At 32.5% G+C, this 24582-nt stretch overlaps 4 protein-coding genes across 4 annotated transcripts; 1 reads left to right on the top strand and 3 right to left on the bottom strand.

The window, feature by feature from the left end:
• Positions 1-1710: 1710 nt before the first annotated feature.
• On the bottom strand, positions 1711-6083 carry LOC128181755 (glutamine amidotransferase-like class 1 domain-containing protein 3, mitochondrial). The gene is made up of 7 exons (XM_052850270.1): positions 5927-6083; positions 4507-4559; positions 4210-4320; positions 3763-3882; positions 3372-3464; positions 2902-3058; positions 1711-2055 (listed from the first exon to the last, which is right to left on the bottom strand). Exons 1-7 carry the CDS (start codon positions 6038-6040, stop codon positions 1930-1932), a joined length of 774 nt encoding a protein of 257 aa, XP_052706230.1. The 5' UTR covers positions 6041-6083; the 3' UTR covers positions 1711-1929.
• LOC128181753 (short/branched chain specific acyl-CoA dehydrogenase, mitochondrial-like) lies at positions 6052-12156 on the top strand. The gene is made up of 11 exons (XM_052850269.1): positions 6052-6171; positions 6683-6881; positions 7395-7495; positions 7819-8025; positions 8141-8311; positions 8609-8734; positions 9136-9228; positions 9383-9472; positions 9569-9706; positions 10098-10197; positions 11391-12156. The coding sequence occupies exons 1-11, from the start codon at positions 6151-6153 to the stop codon at positions 11471-11473; spliced, it is 1329 nt and encodes a 442-aa protein (XP_052706229.1). The 5' UTR covers positions 6052-6150; the 3' UTR covers positions 11474-12156.
• Positions 12157-12407: 251 nt separating this feature from the next.
• Positions 12408-15797, bottom strand: LOC128181998 (nacrein-like). The gene is made up of 7 exons (XM_052850586.1): positions 15637-15797; positions 15136-15303; positions 14305-14480; positions 13799-13891; positions 13278-13386; positions 12842-13011; positions 12408-12565 (listed from the first exon to the last, which is right to left on the bottom strand). The coding sequence occupies exons 1-7, from the start codon at positions 15785-15787 to the stop codon at positions 12440-12442; spliced, it is 993 nt and encodes a 330-aa protein (XP_052706546.1). The 5' UTR covers positions 15788-15797; the 3' UTR covers positions 12408-12439.
• A 6608-nt stretch (positions 15798-22405) lies between these two features.
• LOC128179953 (nacrein-like protein) lies at positions 22406-23127 on the bottom strand. The gene is made up of 3 exons (XM_052847658.1): positions 22998-23127; positions 22743-22861; positions 22406-22536 (listed from the first exon to the last, which is right to left on the bottom strand). The coding sequence occupies exons 1-3, from the start codon at positions 23011-23013 to the stop codon at positions 22408-22410; spliced, it is 264 nt and encodes an 87-aa protein (XP_052703618.1). The 5' UTR covers positions 23014-23127; the 3' UTR covers positions 22406-22407.
• Positions 23128-24582: the final 1455 nt, after the last annotated feature.

Genomic DNA, 24582 nt, shown 5'->3' with positions numbered 1-24582 from the left:
GTGCAGGGCATGTGTTGGAAATAACACTCTTAATTTCAATATGGCGGCGAAACAGTAAGCTGAGAAATCTGCAAAGAAAATTTTTTCAGCACAAGAAATATGCTAGAGTTGATAGCCTAATTGTAGCACATATTGCGTGTATAAATATAAAAGTGTTCTAAGCATAAGAAAAATAAAATTAAAAGCTTTGTATTTTTTAAATATATTAATAAAACATGTTTTGTCAGCAAAAGTCAACAGATACATGTATAGTGTACTAAGAAGTTCGAAAAGATAGTTCTATACGCATTTATTTATCAATGCATATGAATGCACTAGCTCTCTAGTAATTTTGCCAGATTTTACTTTTCAGTTGTAAACTTAGTGAGTAAATTCGCTTTATTGATTGATTTATTTTTTTTTCGCTTGAAAATAAGTTTACTCTTATGCTGAGCATTGTGTCTCTCCTAGATAAACTTATTAACATTTTTTTTCAATAGCCTAATGAAACAAATGCATACTGTATTTTGCATGTACCTGAAAACTTGCAATGGATTACAAAAATATTTTTTATTTTCAAAAGCTATTAAAAACAATTGTCTTAAAAAACGGAACTCCTCGACAACTGTCACGAATTTGGCGTCCATATTAAAAATATACACTACACCAAACTGCCCTTGATTATAAGGTGTAAACCATCTTCACCAGGTGTACCACAGTGTAGACAAATCAAGCGCGCCCATTGGTTATATTATGTGAATGATTAATTCCAAGCTCCCTGATTGGCTCATATCCAACTTTCTAGAAAAAATACATGTAGAACATTACATTCACCTGCACGTGCACGTGACCTATCAGGTCAATAAAACATTTGATTTTCTCTACATTGAACTAAAACAGTAAACTGTAAAAAAAAAAAATCGTTCAATGAAATATCGCGTTTATTAATTTGTTCAGCTGTGGCGTCATTATAAAATCTTCCCTTTAAAACACTTAATTTGATATTTTTGCATCAATTCGTCGATGAAACATATAACAAATTAATTATTACTGACTTTTATTTTTCAATCAATACGATGGTTTACCTACCCTCAAGGTACAATATTCACCTCGCCTCCGGCTCGGTGAATATTGTACTTCACGGGTAGCTAATTCACTGTATTGACCTCAAAAACAGCTATCATAATTATATAATGTTTTGTTACAGCTTGGATTCTTTATTCAACAAAAATTACATTAAATTGTTTGGGAATAAAATTCAAATCAATTTGTTTGCATGCATATGAATTTTATATTTAAAATCTCGAAGTCTCAAGTATCAAAATTGATATCTCGTAGTACAATTTATATACTACATGTATAATAAGACAATCAACAATAAAATAATAAAGATCTTGATCATCAAAAACGTCCACAAGTTGTCATATTTTATGTTTGAAATTTACCATTTTTAAATAATACATAATAAAGGACCATACTTGTTGGCGAAAAAAAAATTACACTGAAGTTGAATATACATGTGCTAGGTAAAATTCAACACACCCTTCTTTAGAAGCCTTTAAACCGCTCCCATTTACTCTATGACTTTTTCCTTTTAAAAAACAACTTGATATATTGCTACAATGTACTTATATCAAATCCACTTCCACTGGGTGCAGTACCTCTTTTTATTGCCACACCAAAGCTGTTCACTCATTCAGAGGAGTTTATTAAGACAAATATAAAAAAAAATATCAACTTTCTGAGAGTTTTTAATTATGGTAAAAACACTTTTTCTTTAAAATTTTATTTATTACAACCCTTTGTTATCCACAATAACAAATATGTATCATGCATTCTTGTCAAGTTTATTCCACTGTCACAGAGACTTCTCTATGTTTTCCTGTCTGTGAGTGTCTCAATGTTAACATAAGATCTACATTGTAGCTCTTCATCACTGTACCCCCAGCACTATTTACACAGCTTCAGCACGGCCTCCACCATTTTGCCGACTCCATCGAACACTTTGTGGACGGCTGTCTCACACATGAAGGCCGGCGTTGTCACCAACTTGTTCTGCGAATCCACGTTCACCTCCTGTAGGATGTTAAGGAAGCTAAAATAGGATCATTTACCTGATATTAATGAACACATAAATATACTGGCCACTCATGTTCTCTCCAAATGAGGGAGCTAGTGTAACATGCTTCTTGAACAGTTTAAACAACAGCAACTTTAATATATTTTATTACATGTACGTCTACAAAGAATTATTGGTATGAGTCTTTGTAGTACAGAGTACTGGAGTGCAATGCTTGTGTTCAAGATCTTAGCAGTTTCATCACCCTACAAAGGGCTATAATCTTTCATAATACTGAACTAAAAGAAATATCAAGATTTGACATCTCTTTCTAGACTTGACATGGCCTTTTTGATGTATAGATTCAACATCACCTTCTATAAACGACATGACTTAAAGATCTAACATTTTCCTTGAATATGATCCTAAATCCTAGATTTGACATGACCATCTGTATTTGATATGCCCTCCTAGATTTACTACATGTATCTCCTTCTATATTTAATATGACCTTCTTTATAAGACATGACCTAGGATCTGGCATCCCTTTCTACAATTGACATGATGATCTATACATGACATGGGCTCCTACATTTGACATGGCCTTTTATATTCTACAAGGCCTCCTTGATCTAGAACAATGTATCTACTAGATCTGACAAGACCATCTAAATTTGATGTAACTTCTAAAATATGAATCAACCTTGAGGACTGCTTTCAAAATTGAGGCGGAAAGCATTCCAACAGAATTTGATGAATGACTGTGCTATGTTTGTACTGTAAAAATACGTTCCATCAATCCCACTTGTTTTAAAGGTAAATTACACCTGTAAATGACATGAACCATCACACACAGAGGATACACTGACGTCCTTGTTCACGTGCTTGGCGCCCATGTTTTGGCAGGCGCCCGCTGTACCGGCGTACGGCCATTGCCCGTCCGCATCTTTGTCCTGGCCCACAGTGACGGTGCAGCCTGGAATGGTCTTGGCGGCCAGAACAGGGGAAATGCAGCATAAACTGAAATAAGATTGCATCAGGATTAATACACATAATCCTAGACAAATTACTTTAATTTCACCCAGTTACTCCAGTATCAAACACATAATTAATATGATTATATGCTCTGATATTACTGGTAAAAAAATTATATTTGTTTATTCCTTTCTATCTGGACAGAATGAAAATAAAAGAAATATGCAAAATCATTATCAATTTGATTGAAGATGGCAATATTTCATAAAAACTTGTGTTTTTAATCCTTCTTTGACTAGGATTTGAGTTTATTAATGTTAATTCTGTTAAATATAGCAAATGTATCTTTAGTTCCAACCCAATTGGTTTCTTTGCTGAGTGAAATTCTTTGATGACTTTCTCTACAGATGGCTGAACAGTCATTTTATCTCCCTCAACTGCAAAGTTGCTCCTGAAAAAAAGAAAAAATAGTATTCTTACTTATACTGAAACCTTTACTTTACTTTCCCCCATCTTACAGCTTTGAAGCTAGAAGTATAGGCTAGATAGATGCAAGAGAAGAGAATATATAGTCTTGACAATCGTTTCTTAAAGTGATCTGATATAAATTGACTTTGACCTAGAAACTTACTTTACTCAAGATCTATGCACACCTTATACCCATATCAAGCACATTTTGGGTGAAGTATGAGCTAGATTGGACCAAATTACAGCCTCAATGGTGGATTCTCCTACACACTAGTACTTACAAGTTCTTAGCTGCTCCAAACCCCCCTGGAAAAATGACAGCATCGAAGTCCTGCACCTTCAGGTCTTTTAAATCCTGAATTTTTCCTCTGGCAATCCGTGCCGACTCCACCAAAACATTTCTGTCTCCAAAAAAATTGTTTGTTGTGCGAGCGGTGTATTTTATTAAAATGTCTATCAACATCATGTATATTAAGAAAAAATAAAAACACTTAACAGATTGTATATTAAGTAACACTATAGTATTTAAATTGTTTGTTGTGCGAGCGGTGTATTTTATTAAAATGTCCATCAACATCATGTATATTAAGAAAAAATAAAATCACTTAACAGATTGTATATTAAGTAACACTATAGTATTTAAAATGAATTTGTCATCTGTTACAGTAGTTATCCAATGTTTGGATTCATTGATTTATAATGATTTGTTAATAATTTGGTGAGCTCACCTGTTAACTTCCATGGGTTCTCCTTTTGTGTGATCTATAGCATGCATTTGTTCAATGTTTGGAGCAAATATTCCCACTTCTGCTTCATGTCTACTGAGATGTACCATGGCTCTGAAACATCAAAAATAATGAAAACTATAGTCTGGCATTTTCTTTTACATAAGCACATAAACCTACTTGAATATATTTCACTAAATCATCATTGTAGCTACCACATTTATTTAGAGAGTTTTGCAAGGAGTGGTCAACAATTTTTACTATTGACGGTACCATACTAATTTTTAGGCAGTAACTTACGAAGAGGCCTCATGAATTTCTGTTCCATCATATACACCACACCCAGAGAAAATCTGCAAACATAGGAGAGTGAAAAATCAGATAAAAACTAACTGACAAATGAGGGCTACAACAGGATAAAATAAAACAGAAGTGATTTTAAATCTAATTTTGCTATATCTGTGTTCGTACTCAATGAGTTTTACTGTATCACGCTAGGTAAAAACTGCTTAGGTCCAACATATTACTGAAAAACGCAAGCATTAACCGTAACAGACTATGATAATGCAACCATCAACCGTAACACAGTGTAACAGTTTAACGCAAGAAATACTTTGCTATGATGATTGGTAGACAGGTACAATACCAGCAACTTTATTTTTTACAAGATAAATGATATGATAGAATTAACACACGATAGGATAGGATTAACGCAAGATAGAACAGTATACATGCACGATACGATAGGACTAGGAAAGGATAAACAATGTTCATGATAAACGTATAATCGTGTTAAAAGATCTTCATGATTTATCCTGATAATGGCTGAATTTGAGAAAAAGACATGTACAAATTAAGATAATCATACAATTTCTTGTTATTAACAAATGCCAAGTTGTTAATAATGGCTGCATCATTTATAGAATGTATAAAATGACCAGTTAAATTTTTTTAACAAAAATTATGAGCTCAAATGATTTATAAGTTATCTGTATCATGTGTATTGTTAACATTATTTTTATCACCGAACACCCTAGCTGATCAAGCGAACATTTTAGCTCGATTTCAAATCATACAGAAACTTGCATGTTCAATTAAAATATAACTCTTGTTCTAAATAAATATAAAATCTATCATAAATACATTTCCTATGTTTCAGCCCGATATTAAATATCACACAGAAAATAGCGGGTTCAATTAAAATACAACTCTTGTTTTAAGAAAATATAAATTTGGTATATCATAAATACTTTTGTTTCTGTAAAGAATGATGCATAAAAAACGAATTACAGTTCATACAAGTTAATGTTTATAATGCAGGTATACATTGCGTACCATTAATATTTGACATACGGGTAGATATGTTAACTTTTTCTTAAGAACTTTGACAGTTTACATTAATTTTTCATTTCCACTCCTTACAGATATGAATTACATGTAATATTGGTTAATTTTGATCTACAGAATTAAGATATACCGGTAAGTATCATGATATAATGATAGATAGGTTTTTTACATTTTTTGTTTTCGTATTCAGCGCACTGAACGACTTGTAACTTTGAAATAAATAAACCTGATAGTATTAACCCACGATAGAATAGGATTAATGCACGATAGAACAGCATACACGAACGATACGATAGGATTGATCTGTTGATTGGTAAAACTAAAAGTTGTCTGTATTTAAAGAAAAAATGATGACATGCTCAAAGTATTTTACCAATGCAACTTTGGGGTTTTGGGCTCCTAAAATTGATGTTGTATGCATGAAACATTTCTTTGCAGGGGAGAATTTGCCCCCTCTGAAAATCGACGATGCTGCTTTTGACATCATTTTTGTGTGGTGACCTAAAGGAATTTTGTGTATATCGATCCCGATACTTAAACCGATTACGAAAACAAAAACATAAACTTCGCTAATATTTGATCCAGATTCCTTAGAAAATGCGGACAACACTTTTACGGGTAATTTTATATAATTATAGTTAAGATCTAATGGGTTTGAATGTTAAATTTTATCAGACAAAGCCAACTACTACTGAATTACGGTAGTCTTGTATCGTGTTTTAATTCGAATTATCTCATCACTATGATCAGTTGTGTTGAGATGGACAGAGACACTTGTAACATGTATATATGTTTTCCAGGTATGATGACATGTCTAGGGATTTTATGGATATCCCTGTAAATATGATTTTAGGTTACGAGCATAGCATATTTCTTTAACTTTAAAACTTATTATATTCATGCACTTAAACTGTTGAATTAGGGTTTATATAATTATAGTGTATATATATGGCCCTTCATTTTATCCCCCATCCTGTTATACAAAGATGATACAGATATAATTATGTCTGTATTTATGTGTGTACCATAGTAAAGTTTTAAGTGGGTGAAGCTCTCAATCAATGTCAAATCAGATAATAATCAAACGTGTGAATATAGTTTTACTAATTAATATTTACACCTGTGACAGGGAATCTTGTATCCCTGGAAATCAGCGTCAGTTAAGCCTGTAGCTCCGAGAACATGGTGCGAGGCCAGAAGATTCATCAGGACAACGCCCCGTCTACACACACTGACAGACAGACAGAGAGCCCAGTTAGACGAGGTCACCATGGTAACAAGACCAGTAGATCTGTTGTCAGAGGAGGAACAAATGATGAAAGAATCAGGTGAACTATTGTATTGGATCATTTAAATCCGAGCTGCCATTTTAAAAAGAGCTTGGACTTTCAGTGGAATGTGGCTATCTAGTTTGCTTTTCAAAGTTGTCAATAACTGCATGGGTACCATCGTTTAGATTTGCTAAGGGAAGCTTATCAATATTCTTAGACTGTCAAAAATGTAAAGATTTTTTAAAAATGTGCTCTATCATGTAAAATTGATGCGGTTCTGAATAAAGTTGGACAAGTTTTTTGCGTTCAGTGTATTAATATCTATTAGCAGTGACTTGACAGTTAACCAGAGGTAGATCTCACCTTTATCAAATTTGACTTCAACAATACTTCTCAAAATCCAAGCTCTTGTTAAAATGGCTCTTTGATACAAACTCTTAAGGACACTAATCCTGAATACCATTTATAGGTGTATATTATGATTATTTTGTAAGAATGTCAAAAATGACTGTTGTAATGTTTTTCTAGTATGTGACTATTGTGACATGATCTGTGACTTTTCTTTTAAAGTCGCCAAACTTGCATCAGAAGTAATTAAACCTCTAGTCAGGAAAATGGATGAAGAATCTCAGTGTGACCCCACTGTACTCAAAGCCCTATTTGAAAATGGGGTAAGTTTGTATCCTATGTTTAAACTAGTACACATTGCAAGGAAATTGCATCTTATTCTAATTTACATATTCAACCAGTAAATCTTCATCATTAAAAAAGAAACCAGTTATTTTGCTTCATTTATTTTCCTAACAAGTTACATTCATTTGTTGCTGTACAGTGAATGCTCTTATTTGAAAATGGCTTATATTGGTTAGTTTGTGTGGTACATATCTTACATCTACACTATAGTTCCCAGGTATCTTAAAGTGCATCCAAGTCACATGAGTACTGTGTGAGGAAACAGCAGCTATATTTTTAATCCATCTTTTTTTCATGCAAGTTGATGGGCATTGAAATAGACTCCGAGTATGGAGGAACCAACTCGACATTTTTTGCTGCAAACCTTGTGATTGAAGAGCTGGCCAAGGTGGACCCAGCCATCAGTGTGATGGTGGACGTACAGAACACACTGATCAACACCCTGATAAAGAAGCTCGGGACACCCGCTCAGAAGGAGAAATACCTCACCAGGCTAGCAACAGATATGGTAGGAGGGGAAGTTTCAGCCCTAGAAAGTATTATTTCAGGAGTAAAATTTCAATTTCAAATTTTTTTTTTAATTTTATGGTAATTATCTTAATCCTCATTCACCTGATTGACAGGTTGGCAGTTTTTGTCTGTCTGAAGCAGATTCAGGATCAGATGCCTTCGCCATGCGCGCAGCCGCAGTGAAACAGAAAGATTACTTCATCCTCAATGGAACAAAAATTTGGATCACAAACGCTGAACATGCAGGGGTTTTCTTAGTCATGGCCAATGCAAACCCAACAGCAGTAAGCCACATTGTTACTAATTTAAAAAAAAGAACAAGTCATGGTTTAATTGCTTTTTGAGCATTTTACTCATGCCCAATTTTGTTACAGATACATGTTTATTCACACATATTCTCATCAAATAAACTTTAGAAAGGGTAATTACAGATGCAAGTTTTTAACCATATGTTATTTTGCAAAGAACTACTCATAATGTTTATTCTTGGAATGTAACAGATCACCATGCAGTACTTTCATTTTACTTTCCTTCTGTATTTTCTCTCCATGCTAAAACAGTGCTACATGTATATTTTTCAGGGTTACAAGGGGATCACCACCTTCATCGTTGACCGGGACACAGAAGGACTGAGCATAGGGAAGAAAGAGGACAAGCTGGGGATCCGGGCCTCCAGTACCTGCCCGGTACACCTTGACAATGTCAAGGTAATTCAGTTACGCAACTACTTGTATTAATTTTAATTCCTTTTATTAGATGTGAAAAATAAATATTCTTGTAAAATTCTGCAAATCATACCTTGTTGATTTGAAAACTTCTCTTTTATTTTTCTGTTAATATTGTAAACTATATGAATTTACAACAAACATTTTGTGGCTTGCAATTTTAAATCATCACAATTTGATTTAAAACAGCAGAATCGCAAAAAAAAAAAATACTCACCTTAAATAAGGAATCTACAGTATTAAATAAAATATTGCTTTACATGTGACTTTTAGAAAAGAAACAGTTTAGATAGATTGGAGGTAATTTGAAAATATTGCTGTAAAACCTTACCGTGTCTTTAGTGTCGTTTTTTTAAATTGTTGGTTTGTTTTCAACTTTACAGGTGCCTGCTGACAACATCCTTGGAGAATTTGGTTTGGGATACAAGTATGCCATTGAAATGTTAAATGAAGGAAGGATTGGTATTGCTTCACAGGTAAAATTGTTCTTTACGAAATAAAGCTACTATATAAGCATAAATTTAATAATAAATAAGCATAGATACAGTAAAATTTAAATTTAATAATTGTGAAAACATTAAATATTTTACTTTACATCATTTATGGAAAAATAATGGTTCACATTTCTAGATGCTGGGCTTGGCCGAGGGCTGCTTCCATGCAACTGTACCATACACACTTGAAAGAAAGCAGTTTGGAAAGAGAATTTTTGACTTCCAGGTAAAGCTTTATCCATGGATTCATTTTTATAGAAGAAAGATTTCCTTATTGGTACAGTAGGAATATTATTGAGAGTGGGTGTCAATTGCGTTCCAGGCTATGAGGCATCAGATTGCCCATGTGGCCACACAGATTGAAGCCTGTAGATCACTGGTGTACAATGCTGCAAGGAAGAAGGAAGCCGGTCAACCATTCCTGAAAGAAGCTGCCATGGCCAAATTATATGCATCAGAGGTACAGTACATGTATATAATAGTATAAAGGGTTAGAATAGCTATCAAGAGAAGTTAGCTGTTGTTTCAAATAAAATAAGATTTTCAGTTGAGTTTAGCAGAATACTGAGTAATTGTGTAGATAAGGTACAAATTTAAAGTTCTTCCAAGATGACTTCTAATGGTCAAAGGCCATTGGTCACTAAATTTACTTTTCTACCTTTGGTACAGAACTCATTAATTTGTAATTTCCGGTATATGTCTAGTAACAGTCACTAAATGCAAATAATGATATAACCCCATACTAATGTACCAGTATACTCATTGTGAAGATACATCTAAGGAATAATGGTCTGCAACTGTAAGCATGAATAAGAGCAAAGATGATTTTTCAAACACTTTATGATTTGTAGCTGGCCACTATGACAACTTCCAAATGCATTGAGTGGATGGGCGGTGTAGGGTTCACAAAGGATTACCCCATAGAGAAATTCTACAGAGATTGTAAAGTTGGTGAGTACATGTATAATCACTCTTGAAATCTTAACTTTTTTTAAACTTATATATCGTAATATTAAAACTCTTTTAGGATGAACACAGACATCGTAAAAATTTTACATTTATACTAGATTTTGACTTGTGCGTGCATGGGTTGACATTGCATATGATATCGGACATCTACGAAATATATACATCGACACACCGTATTGTTGACATTTGCATAACCAAGCTTAAGCCCACAATAATGCTATTAATTTCACTACACTCTGCTGAGTTGGAATAATGTAACTGTGTCTGGGGAAAGGCCTTCACCACAGTTAAAATGCCTCCCATATACCCGTAATGTAGCAGAAAATTGCAGAATCGCTCCAAAACTATTTTGGAGAAAATTACCAGTAATAAAGTTGCATTGAAAATAACAGTTAAATTGTTCATAACAAACCATTTTGAAGCTGTAAATACCTTTCTTTGAAAAATTTAATTCTATACTTGCAGAATTCAACATTTCTTCAACAATGTTTTTTACACAAAATGTTGACATTCGAAACTCTCAGTATTTTTTAATAGTAAATGCACTGTGTTAGAGTTATATCCCATATTTTCTTTGATGAACAGAAAGAAAATTTTCAATGAAAATTTACACACATTTGTTTTATCATCTCTGCAGAGTTTATCCTGCAAATGTGATATTGTGGACACATAAAATAAAGAGCCTCCCGTGATTTAGTGTGAATGTAATGCCTATGCGCAAGATTGTAAAATCCAAAAAATTCAGATGATTTCCGGAATTTTTTGAGGAATTTTCGTTGATTATTAATTAGTGAAGCTTGATTGAAAAAAAATAAAAACAAATTGGTAATCATCAAGTACCAATGATGTTTAGAATATATAAAACAAGAGACAGTACTCTTCCGATTAATTGGTATTAAAGCTAAACAATTCGAGTCTATTATTTTAATATAGTAGTATAGATAGATTAAAAGAACTGTAATATATCCAACCTTATGGATATACATGTAGCCAGTTGATTTCATGTCATAAAGATTGATAAGAATAGCAAAGTTTATGGGGTTTTTTTACAATGAATTGTTAAGTGTTCCAATAATTAAAAATAACATTTTTTTTTGTATTCAGTTCTCCAATAATCATATACTCAGTACAGTAATTTTTTTATCATTAAAAATGTTCTTTTTTTATCAAAACAGGAACTATTTATGAAGGAACCTCAAACATTCAATTGAACACTATTGCCAAATGCCTGGAAGCAGAGGGATTTTCAGGGAACTGAACCAATTGTGATTAACTCACTTCAGAAGGATATACATGTAAACATACAATTCCTGGCCTATTGAACATGTTGAATATGTTTTACTAGCTAAACTATGACATGCATACCCTAAATCTTCTTTTATTTCTGTGAGTCAACATGGAACAAATGATTTTGTGTAACTTATGTTTTCAATGTTAACCTCAACTGATATGAAAATGTAAAATTGGGGTTGTTTAAGATTGGCAGGTTCATTTCCTCAACAGTGGTGGTGAAACTTGTGTGACATATAAGAGGTCTGGATGGTTTTGGCCATTTTTAGACTTTATTTATCTCCTTTAGAAGAAGAGTTGTGCCTAAAGATTAAAGAAAATGCTCCTAAAATGTTTGGATTTTTGCTTTACTTAATTTGCCTACACAACAGTATTAAGTATTAACTTAGTTTGTCTGACATGCATCTTTTGATCTCTTCCCTTAATAGAATGTACTTGATAATAGAAATGTCCTGTCAAACAAAACAATCATGTATTTATCAAGTGAGATTAGCTGTATATCATTTTTATTATAGGATTATTTATGACTCGCTCTTTAAGGGGATTTTTCAAGATCTCCTGAACTGTTTGTTTTGTTTTCTATATCATGTTTGTGCATTTTACAAAAGTTTGAATAAAAAAGAATGAGGAAATTTCTGTGTCAATTTTTGAAACATTTTTGCTCATACACAAGGTAAATACATGCATGCATAATCATTAAGACATTGTCTCTTTGAGTACGCAAACTATATTTTGATTGTTCTTTTGATATTTTATAATACCTTATTTATTTTGTATTTGATGCATTACTGGCTATTCATGACTATCATGTCAATATGATTAAATGGTGTGATTAAATAAGTAATATTTCAACATTCTAAACAAACAAAATGAAAACACATGTGAATCTTTATTTTGGAATCCTTATGTTGACATGCTGAATGATTAAAGGACATTAGAAGTTCCTTAATAGGGCGAAGGACGTGAATAGTTGACCTCTTTGCACTGGTCTTCGGTTTCCATGCACCCCCAGCTTTTCTCCACTGCTCGAAACCTCCAAGTTTTTAAAGTCGGCAATGGCCTAAATTAAAATAATTTCATATATCATATGCATGGGTTGCTACCACAAGAAAGTCTTAATAATTTGATCAAGTATGCTGCTTTTTATAAGTTTTTAGTTTAGTGTTTTATACTTTAGTACTTTCATGTAGATTGGAATTTTTACCAGTATCGAAAAATGGTATGATATTTAAAATGTTGTTGCATGTTATTTTGGCACTAAATAATACATGCAGCCCTAGGCCTCGTAAAGATGAGCAATTCTAGCACATGTAACTTATACATGTATGGTATGTACCTGTTGTGACAGAATGATTGAACATCTCATCACTACCCACGTGACTGACTGGGAACAAGGGGGCGTGGTTAGAGATCCCCGGTAAGTGTAATAGTCGTTCTGATTGGTCGGTAAGATGTCTTTTAGAGCAATGTTATTGGTTATTACAGGACCCGTTCCCGATCCAGCGGCTGCACAAGAAACAAGTACAATACGAGTGTCAACAGCGCATAACCAGTGACTTGTATACGTCATTTACAAACAAATTACTCTATCCTTTCAAAATCAATATGCAACATAACAGTTCAGGAAACGGTTTAGCAATATAAAGGTATCTTTGGTTTTCTTTCTTTTTTTGTGCAATTGATAGCAATTTGTGATCAATCTCTCTCTCTCTCTCTCTCTCTCTCTCTCTCTCTCTCTCTCTCTCTCTCTCTCTCTCTCTCTCTCTGGGTACCTGGGTATGCCCGAACCAGTGGTAAATCGTTCTCTAAAGCATTACTGAGGACATTTGCCTGGGTATTGACACATCCAGAGAAGGGCGTATTCCCTGAAGCTTGATTTTCCTGAAATAACAAGTGCTCTCATATTTATTTATAAAATCATAAAAATATATTACATGCATGTACATTTAAAACTGTGAATTTTGTATCAACTAAGCAAATTTCAGTCTTGTTTTGCTTTTTTGTATCACGTAGTTTACATATTCGCATAAAAAAGTTCCCACTGTAGCGCTTATGTATACAACTTAATTAATTTCCAATGAAGTTTTTTTCTTTTCAATTCTAAAAACTTTGAGGATCGATTTGTAGCAAAAGTCCTGCATGTGATGCATTCATTTTGAACGATGCGCCAAGTAAGTTTGATGAAGGCTTTGATATAAGTCCTATGAAACATTATGATATGCAACCTTTCTACATGTACATCTACAGTTCAAGCAACAAACATAAAGCCATCGCAATAAAGAAAAGTAATAACCTGCACAAGAACACCGATGACCACCAGTCCATCAGACTGACCCAAAGCCGTCTTGAAATCTCCATATTGAGTGTTATAAAACACCAGATGAACCTAAACAGAAAGAAATTTATACATCTTAAAACTGTTTTATCCATATCCCATACAGATTCGTTAAAAGGGTACTTTTTCATTTTGTCAGAACTTGAAGATAGAGATCAGAAATCGATACAAAATAATGAGCGGGACTAACATTTGTAACTTTGCAAGATAATGAAACCTTTTTTTTCGGACGATTCAGGGGAATAAACACAAACAAAAAAGCAGTATTATAGGCAGAAATTATTTGATTGATTTATTATCACGTAGAGCAATAGACTTAAAAGTGAACGATGATATGTATATTTTCTTTCATGAATTAAAATGCATTTATATACATATTTGTAATGCTGAGTAACACAAATAGAAAATGACATCACTTTTAATTTTCCTTATAAGGAAGCAAAATAAAGTTCATGACCCCTTACCTCCATTGGCTGAAATACATTGTTAAATGAATGTTCCGACCCAACTGAACTCGAAGATGTTCCCGCGTGGAAATGAAAGGATTCAAATTTAAAAGACTTTCCACTCAGTCCAAACTGGTTAAGGTTCGATAACAGGATTTGTGGACTAGCGTTCACTTTGTACTCTGATTTGAAACCTGGTAAGGAACATTCATTATATCAATGGCTGTTTTTATTGTTAAATTGACAATAATTATTAACATCATGATGGCTATGTATTTTCGTTAATTGAATAAACTATTATTAAGAAAAAAATATGTGAAATAATGAAAATTATAATTCAAAGTTTGGTCCTAAACAAGTAAATAACATTATTATTATAGATATATATTCAAATTTTAAAAAGTGATTTTTTTTATATCAAAACATTCTCAGAATTTGCAAGGATGTGTACCTGTGTCATAAAAAATGGTTTTGTTTCCTAACACTACAAATGTAGCATATAGAAAACAGTTTTTAATGAGAAAAGTGCATCTACGATCCCTTCAAATGTTTGGAATCTGCTTTTTATTTCACCAAAAGCCATCAAAATATATATTAATCCATCAATACTCATTGTTTTTTGTTGGTAACAAGTTTCATTCAATTTAATCGTAATATGTTTAACTAAGCGACATTGTATTAATGCGCTAATGCGCATAAATTTTTTTTTCGGAATTTTTTTTTTCTGACAAAATTGCTTTGCATTTTTAAGATTTTAAAAATGTTTTATTAGTTTCATTTAGAAAGGTCTACTATTATATATATGCTTTTTGCTTTTTATTCAGATATTTAGAAATCTTACAAGTGTACCTTTATTGGTCATGGCGACGGGAAACTGAAGGTCATCGTTTCGGTTAAAGGTGAATGCGCCAAGACCGGTCTGTCTAGAGGAATCAAAGGTTCTGATGTTGACAGGAGATTGCGAGGTAAAGATACAGACAAACCAACAAGGCGTGAGCACAGCCCAAAATGGCGGGCCTAGGAAGTAAATAATTCTAATCTGTGTTTAATGCACCCTAATAACATGAATAACATTTTCGAAATGGAATGAAACCTGATATAATACTCCTTTCTCATCCCTTAATACACACACACACACTAAACGGAAATAACATCTAACTTAAAAATTTATGTTACAGATTTCAATTTTGTTGGTTTTGGTTTGACATCTACAGTCATGTAGATTTTAAAAATAATTCAATAAATCTAATAAAACTTGCATCCATCTACTTGATATATTTTTTTTAGCAATTAAGCTTTGATTTTTGTAAAAAGCTCGACTTCATTTTCTTTTTAACATTTTTGACTTACCTAAACAACTGCTTGGATTGTAGTTGAATTTCCCTTTGTTACAGTCGGATTCAAAACACTGGGTTGTCTGGGCCGCCGAAAAACATTGCAAGAAAATCTGAAGAACAACAAAGAAAGAAAAACAAAAACGTAGCATAATGTCAGTTTCCATAAAAAGCTACTGTACCCACTGTTATCCAAGATTTCTGGAAAGCTTCTCTATTTATGCAAGTCTGGCACAACTTACCCACGTGATGTGATGTGACGTGGTGTGATTTTGATTGCATAATTGCCCTCTTTTCTGTTTGATTGTAGGTTACATTGATCAGTCAATCGATAGGTGCCTAAATGTGCATAAATTCATGCATCTAAATTTATATTTTGGGTTATCAGTTCAAAAATATGACTCAGTAACTGCATTGATGGTACACCAGATAAAGTGAGTGTTTTCTACAACAACAAAGAAGCAGAAAACATGGTTAGGTGCAACGTCAGTCTTTCTAAAAAAAAAAGCAATAAAAACAAAATTAAAAATAAACCATCTGAACGAAAAACTTTTAAGAAAAATGAAAGGACAGAAATTTTCATCAAATACCCACCGTATAAAAATGACTCGTATAATTATACAAAAGGCCAATTGGTCTTAACCGAGGAGTCTCATATATGCATTTAGTAAGGTTTCATTCTGGAGTAGAAAAATTATAAATTTGTAATGACGACCATCTCCCTGCCTGAAATCTTTCAAAAAGAACAATGAAACCTTTAATTTTGGTGAAAAACTTTAAGATCTGGTCTACAAAATCATGAATTCAGTTTTCCTTTCAGATGTGTGGGAGTAAAGAAGATAATTTTTAAACATTATATGCATTAACACCTATACATCCATTTTGGCCCTGCCCTAGAGTCAAAACCCATACTCAAGGGAACATGAAATTTAAAATTAAGTAGAGGACTTGCTGGTAAACATAATTATGAAGTCAGTTTTTCATACAGATGTATGAGAATAGAGAAGAAGATTTTTAAACATTACATGCATTAACACTATATCCCCCCCCATGTCCTGAACCCCTGACCCGGGGGCCATGAATTTCACAATTTTGGTAGAGGTGTTAGTGGACATCATAACCATGTATTCAGTTTTTCCCTCACATGTGTGAGAGTAGAGAAGAAGATTTTTGAAAATTTGGCTTTTTTGCATATTTGGCCCCACCTGTGGTGCCCCGGGGGTGGTAGAGCCATGAATTTCACAATTTAGATTCCTCTGACCATAGAGATGCCTCACATCAAAAATGGTAACAATTGGACTTGTAGATTTTAAAAAGAAGTTAAAAAATAATGTAAAATTGTTAACGGACGACGCACGACGACGGACGAAAACGGATAGCAATAGGTCACCTGAGTTTACTCGGGTGACCTAATAAGTGAAGATAGTGTACTTTACAAAATTTTAAGTTATTTAGAATCAAAATTTGTATTTAATATGACGTAATAATATTAGTCGCTGTAAAGAACATTAAACAACATCGCCCATTCTGATTAAATCTTTGAACACTATATTGAAAAAAAGTGAAATTTTAATCTAAACAACTTGGGGATCTGTATATTTTTTATGTTTGCTACATCTAAAAATCTAATATTACCGTTAATTGTAAATATCACATAACATTTTATGTTTTTGAGAACTGTGGTTTCATCAATATTCATTAAGATCAATTCTGTGTAAGAATCAAGGCTTAATAAAAGGGTCCGGCCACGCTTTGTCACCAATTTTCCTTATATTTCATACATGGACACACCTAGGTGTAAAACGCAAAAAAGCACTAAAAGTTGGTTGCTAGGGGTAACCGTTGCCATAGTAATCGAGGCTAAAGATGGAAAAATAGCAAAACTTACCTACTTTGAAGCCATATTAGTAGGTTTTGCCCACTAATGTAAACTACGAAAGACATAAAACAGCCTATGTCCTATTTTTAATTATTTAATCATATCAGAAAATTAATGGAGAAACCAACACTTTTAAAATGTTACCATGGAAACCGTTACAAATTTTTGAAATCAGTTTTTTGGGGTTTTGTAATAAGCCGAAAAAAGAAACTGTTAATTTTTACATTCATATCAATGTCCATGCTATATATATATTTTATTATGAAAATTGACATCCGTTGCTATGGCAACAAGGCCAGAAAATAGGAAAAACTAAGAAATTGAAGATGAATTTGATATGCTTTAATTCCCAATTTTTTTGCAATCGTTTTAGTTGGAACTTGTAAAAATATATCTAAATTTTTATTATATACCACAAAAAGCTTTGTTATGCAACAGAGAAGAGTTGTTGCTTTTGAAAATTAAGTTGCGTAAAAAATCACACAGAAACTCTTACTTTTTGAAAATTCCATAGCAACGGCAGTTATTTTTAGAAAATTTAAGATTTTTTTCAAGTGTTATTAAAGATAAGGACATACTTTATTTTTTCTCGCCATTTGGTTTTATATATTTATTCATTATAAGGGAATAATATCCATTCAAAGATGCCTAAAAATATTATAATTTTCCTTATTTTTAAGCTTGTTACCATAGCAACGGTTCTCAATTTTCATATTTAAATTCTAAATTGCACAATCATAATAGTGTTTACCAAAAAATCCAAGATTTGCCCTTTTTATTCAAATTAAATGAAGAAAACAGATTTTAAAATTGCTGTTAGGTAACCGTGGAAACGCTCTAAAAATATGCGTTTCTCCATGAATTTTTTCTTTCTTTTGAAAAATGACAACTATCATTAATAATATATTCTACCCTGGAAACCCCAAGATCTGCACATTAGCCACAATATGTCCTTAAATAAGCATTAAAATGCCATTTTTACATTTTTACCCTCGGTTACCATGGCAAAGGGACCACATAGCAACAAACAAATGGTGTTAGGCTTTTTTACTCACCAAAGTCTATCAAATTGTCAAGTATGAAGAAAATCCGTGACTATGCGTGGCCACCGAATTTTGATTCTTACATAGAATTGGTCTTAAATACCCATTTTTGCAGTTTTTTTGGTACTGATTTGGTACACGAAATCGTTCATTGAAGTTAAATGGTCAAGAACTCGTGTATCCTTGAAATTGTGATTTTACAAAATCAATGTGAATTGTTACCACGAATATCATGCAGCTACAGTAATCTTCACAAAAGAAAACTTAGATATTAAAGATTTATTGTGTATACTCTGTTCAAAGATGCCGATAATTATGAACAATTTTTACTTTGTTTATCCATTCGCTAGGTAAGATTGTTTGTTTATCGATAAAGATATAGAAAAATTTAATTTATATTAAAAATATTATGATGGATTTTCTTAATCCCAGAAGATTAAATGTTTTATATTTTTCTCTCGTTCACTTTTGATATACGAGGGTCAATCAAAAAATACGAAGACTTTTGTCATAGCTATGTTACTTAACGTCATATCATTACTAAATTTGGTAGACATAATTTAGCAATAGTTTTAAACAATTTGCAAGAAAAAAGTTAATAAAATCCTTTATTTCTAAAAATTATTTAGAATCTAATCTTGCAAAAATGAGGTCACGGCGCACGGTCAAAATTTGTGTTATGACAACAATAAACATTTAATGTTGAAAGTAAAATCTCTATAAATTGGGCTTAAAACCAAATAATATTGAAACCTCAAATTAAGTATATTCATGATATTCTATGTACCAAATAATGACGGGATATATTGCTTTGTCTAACAGATATTAGTTACTAAAGACAGATAGTCCTCTCTAGAATTGACTAAAAACATCGACGTCGCCGGACGTCACGGCGCAACAAGAAGTACAAACAGAATGGATTTAACTCAGGAAAAAGCCGATACAAGCTGTGAAAATGCTCAATGGTACAAAAAATAAGTCAACAATTATTTGCAAGTTTGCGTTATACTGTAATAAATTTTGTGGAGGTGGTGGATATTGTATTTTGAATATAATCAGTACGAAAGAGAGTAGAATATCTGTAAATATTTGGTCATAAAATAAGTAATGTCAAACGACGTTCAGTGTTATCTTTACTGTAAACCAAGAGATACACGGTTAGAAAATGAAAACTTTGAAGAACTAACTAATGATTCTCGAACAAATATGTGCAAATAAGATGTTAAGTGGTTCAGTGCCATTTTAAATTGTAAGTAGAAAGGCACAAGAGACTAAGCGTGATATAAAGAAGGGGCATATCTATAAACTGTGCGTGTTTGATCTTGACGTCATGTTTTGAACATTACCGTGCGCCGTGGTGACAAAACATGTTGTTTTTAAAAAGGGGTAACAAAAATACCGTCTCATGAAATGGACTAAAACTTTGCATATCAATAACATAACTGTTGGTGCACAGATTAATCTATTTAGTTTGACTTACATGAAAAATATATGATAGACAGCCACATTGTCTTCGTATTTTTTGAATGACCCTCGTACGTATAAAACAGGGTTAATGCAAAAAAAAATTACAAATATTACTTTAATTATTAAAGGAAAAAATGTCTAAGTAAAATATTTCGTAAATTTTGTTTCAATTTTCTGTATGTTCATCAATCTTCATGAATAACAAAATATTTGTAAATGGAAATGTCTATTTTATATTTAAAACATCAGCACGATAATTTTAATTCCCAAGTATAAATTACATATACATTGTAAGTGCAAGCTGAAATTACATTGTTTGTCTTTATCATACAAGAAAGTTTCAGTCAACTGATTTCGAAAAGTAATCAAAATACATGCAGACAAAGTTACAAAACAGAAATTTTGTTCGTTTTTTTTGTACTGAAATGCATGTTACAGATCGTAGATAACCTGCATTTAGTATAGATACATGTAAGACAGCAGTCAACTGGAGAATATTGACGCAGAAATGTACCAGAGCTCATTATCACACTGGGAGACATATCTAGAGTGTGCAGTTTTAAACAAAAAAAAAACAGGTTTATGCATTATCGACACCGGAATCAAAATTCAATGGTTTCAATGTATTTATGTCCAAGTTTCCGGTGAAATTATATACCTAGAAGATGATTGATCGTTTTCCGTGTCATTCTTGTTCAAATATGCTATGTACATGTATTTTATATTTATATAATACTATGGTTCCTAGCTGCTTTCCACGCACATCCTTGTTTTTATACGCACACGGACACTGCATCTAAAATTTCCGACCCTTATAAGTCCATACTAATAATCTGATGCATCGTGGTCAGCAGTAGCATATTTTATTTACATTATATAAATAGTGCCTATTTGGGAGGGTAACAGTTGAAATTGCCACCCCGAGAAAACCATTGTCAACCGACGCGAAGCGGAGGTTGACAATGGTTCTCGAAGGGTGTCAATTTTAACTGTTATCCTCCCAAACAGGCACTATTTATTTTATTATATTAAATGTCTTAATTAAAAAAAAAACTTTACTGCTTTTTTATAAGAATGACGTGAATTCTACAGCGAACCGTATGCGCATAATTTTCGCGCATGTACTATATATAAATACTGTTGAAATTGTCACCCCGAGAGAACCATTGTCAACCGACGCGAAGCGGAGGTTGACAATGGTTTTCGAGGGGTGTCATTTTCAACAGTTACCCTCCCAATCAGGCACTATTTATTTTATTATACTTAATGTCTTATTTTTAAAGAAAATTTTACTGCTTTTATATAGAAATAAACTGAATTTTACGGCGAACCGTACGCGCATAATTTACGCGCATGTAACAATTCGTTGTGTTACCCGTTGCAAAGTGTGTTGCTAAAGCTGAGGGTAATATAACGGATTACCAACTGCGTCTAAACCAATCAGATTTCAGTATTCACCATGAAAGTATAATAATTCGTAATGTTAACCGTTGCAAAGTGTGTTGCTAACGCTAAGGGTAATAGAACGGATTATTAACTGTGTCTAAGGCAATCAGATTTCAGTATTTAACATGAAAGTATAACAAATATATTTCCGACCCGGCGTCGACAGGATCGTCACTGGACTTAATTAAACATTTCTCCTTGAAAGTAAACAATTATACTCTATTTGTATAGCGAATATAGTTAAACCAATTTCTGTAGAATTTCCTTTATGATATCTATTTTATTTCAGAGTATGGAAACACAACACATCAGTAGTTGAATGTTATAATTTTCAGACAATACCAAACTTTATAGTAGATTTTATTATCATATTTGCGGTATTTTTTTTGCAGGTGAAATTTAATTAAATGTATGAAACAGTATTCAGAGCCATATCACATTTTTCTTGAAATAGTAAGAACAAAATAAACGATGAGTTTATAGATGAAAATTCCAAAAGAGAACAATGATTCTAAATGTCAATACACGAAATTTTATCCTAACAAATGATAACTTATTATTATTTTTTTATTCATATCTGGTAATTAATTTATAGAAGCAGTTTGTAACACAAAATATAGAATATGTTTTTGACAACCATGCGCTTATAATAGGAAGCTGGATGGTCAACATATTAACCATCAGATTTACCTTTACTAGATAATGTTCGTTGAGCTATAAACCATTATTTAGTCAACAAAAATCCATGTATTTTTCCTCTTAATTTTAATGTTTTCTATATTTTTTATAGAGGTCTTCTTAAAAAGGAGATCAATACAGTCTCAAAATGGCCACAGCCATCGAACCCTCATAAGTCACTTTGTGCGGTATTCAAGTTTGTGTTAATAACAGTTATAACATTCAACAAGTTGTTTTCGAGAACTTATTTTATTATGTGAGTAATATAGTACAATTAGAGGAAATTTTTCAGCAATGTGAATCCTGTTTTCCTTCTACCTCTTTTCACCGGGCGTCTATTACCATGGAGTCCCAGGTCTTCGTCGCTAGTCGAAATTTTTAGACTCTTGAGCTTCTCCGTAGCCTATGGAACAAAAAAAAAAAGAATTTATAAAGCTATCATAATGTTTGAAAAAATATTTTCAACTTTCTGTTCAAAATTTGTTTACTGTAAAAATTTAAAAAGAAGGTTCATTTCTAGAGACCATCCTAGGATAAACTAATGAGCAAGTCTCCAATGAAGATTAATCTTGACAATCAGATTATTATCAGAATCGAAATTTTATATACTGTTTTTGAGACGGTGATAGGACACTTCATCGCAATCCATGTGACTGTTTCAGAACAAGGGGGCGTGGTTAACGATCCCTCACATGTGAAGAAGCATTTCTTGTCACTTGGTAATAAATCTTTTAAGGTCAACGAGTCATGAATGATTTTTTCATTAGATTTTGCAATACAAAAAAGAATTGATATTATGAGAAAGAGCAAAACAGGCAGAATGATTAAAACAAGAGAAGAAAAGGAATAGGGAAGTTCATTTACCTGAGTAGTTTTCCATTTCCTCAAAAGAATTTTCTAACAGATTACCAAGTCTTGGCTGATAAGTGTGTTCACAGTCAGGAAACTGTTCAGGCCAAATTTCTTGATCCGCTTCATTAGTCTATTTAAAGATACATGTATTTCAACAAGAAAAATCATAGAATTAACACAATAAGATGTGCTCCACATTTACTGGTTTGCTACAATGTATCTTTCCAACATAAATCATGATAATAGCAGAGGATCACCTATTGACAATATACATTTATCCTTAACAACATGCATATTATTAAATGCTCTCTTCGTCTTTTTTAATTATAGACATGTTCACATAGTTTTTAAATTATGCGAATTTGCAAAACTACTTCACTTCATGGAAAAGTTAATTTGACTGGGTTTTTTTTTATTTCAACTAAAAGAACTTTAAAAAGTAAGCGCAAAAGTAGCAAAGCAATCATATTCACAAAACAATGTCATATTTCATAAAACCTTGAAAAGAAGCATACTATATTTTGTAATGTTGTTTCCATATATTAAGCCCTTTTTTAATTTTAAACTATCAAAATTAAGCGGAAGATAAAAATCATACCGAAGGTGAAGAATTATGAAAAATGGTTGATAAAACTTTTCTAGTAGCAGGTCTTATCAATACATGTACATGTATATGCATAACAAATAATATATACATAACAAAACAAAACTAAAATTCTGATATAAACATTCATAAATAATTGCAAATCAAGGTGGATATTCAGATGCGTAAAAATAAAATTTACATTTAATTTAATTAATTTTGATTTCTTAATAAAAATGAATAAAAGTTTGATTTATTACAGGCACGTAGCATCGTTTTTGAAAGTGGGGGGGGGGGGCAGACTCATCCCCCCCAAAAAAGAAAAAAAAAAGAAAAAAAAGGAATTTTAACCTTTTCCAAAATCTTCCAAAATCCTAATCCGTTGGGGGGGGGGGGGGGAGCTAGCGTAGTATATAACTTCACTCATTTCCTTATTTTCATATCAATTTTTTACATCCTCCCAAAAAAGTGGGGGGGGGGGGGGCAACTCCATGATAATTTAATTTTTTATAAGTAAATTTTAAAAAATTTGTTGCTGTGAGAAAAAGTGGGGGGGGGGGGGGGGCAGGCCTCAAAGTATACGTTTGATAGGGTGATGTGTTAATTTTTTTAAAAAGAAAGTAAAATATAATAACATTTGCATTGTGCATTTTGTATTTAAAAGAAATTAACCAAAAACATAGCCTTTATTTTCTAAAAAAAAAACATTTATCGGCAAAATGAACGCACAGCTAGACAACGAAGTTACGATGGTGAGAAGACCATCTAGATTCAAACTGCATTACTTTAGGTACAATATTTTACTAATCCAAACAAAAAGTACAGAAATTGGTATAAAGGCATTTGGCAGGGGGAAAAACTGCAACCAATGCACTCGTAGGGATAATCAATTGAAACACCAGATTAAAGGGACTTTTCATTACAGAGCAATCACATATGCTTTTATATCTCGTCATATATAGGTATGAACAACAACCTTTTAAAAAATAACAGTAAATGGGACAGTATGGACTT

The sequence above is a fragment of the Crassostrea angulata genome, chromosome 4 (genome assembly GCF_025612915.1).
Source record: "Crassostrea angulata isolate pt1a10 chromosome 4, ASM2561291v2, whole genome shotgun sequence".
NCBI lineage: Eukaryota > Metazoa > Mollusca > Bivalvia > Ostreida > Ostreidae > Magallana > Magallana angulata.
Note: the sequence above shows the minus strand (reverse complement) of the source record. Positions and strands in the feature narration are given on the sequence as shown.

Excerpts from the sequence above, each read along its gene's own strand:
- LOC128181755 (XM_052850270.1), bottom strand. The coding sequence starts at position 6,040 with ATGATGTCAAAAGCAGCATCGTCGATTTTCAGAGGGGGCAAATTCTCC. Across the intron at positions 4,560-5,926 it reads AAAACCCCAAAGTTGCATTG|ATTTTCTCTGGGTGTGGTGT; the intron begins GTAAAATACTTT and ends CTATGTTTGCAG. Across the intron at positions 3,883-4,209 it reads GAACCCATGGAAGTTAACAG|AAATGTTTTGGTGGAGTCGG; the intron begins GTGAGCTCACCA and ends TTTTGGAGACAG.
- LOC128181753 (XM_052850269.1), top strand. The coding sequence starts at position 6,151 with ATGCGGACAACACTTTTACGG. Across the intron at positions 9,473-9,568 it reads AGAGAATTTTTGACTTCCAG|GCTATGAGGCATCAGATTGC; the intron begins GTAAAGCTTTAT and ends ATTGCGTTCCAG. Across the intron at positions 9,707-10,097 it reads CCAAATTATATGCATCAGAG|CTGGCCACTATGACAACTTC; the intron begins GTACAGTACATG and ends TATGATTTGTAG.
- LOC128181998 (XM_052850586.1), bottom strand. The coding sequence starts at position 15,787 with ATGGAAACTGACATTATGCTACGTTTTTGTTTTTCTTTCTTTGTTGTT. Across the intron at positions 14,481-15,135 it reads CGTCGCCATGACCAATAAAG|GTTTCAAATCAGAGTACAAA; the intron begins GTACACTTGTAA and ends GTTCCTTACCAG. Across the intron at positions 13,387-13,798 it reads TCATCGGTGTTCTTGTGCAG|GAAAATCAAGCTTCAGGGAA; the intron begins GTTATTACTTTT and ends TTGTTATTTCAG.
- LOC128179953 (XM_052847658.1), bottom strand. Across the intron at positions 22,537-22,742 it reads CTATCACCGTCTCAAAAACA|GCTACGGAGAAGCTCAAGAG; the intron begins GTATATAAAATT and ends TTTGTTCCATAG.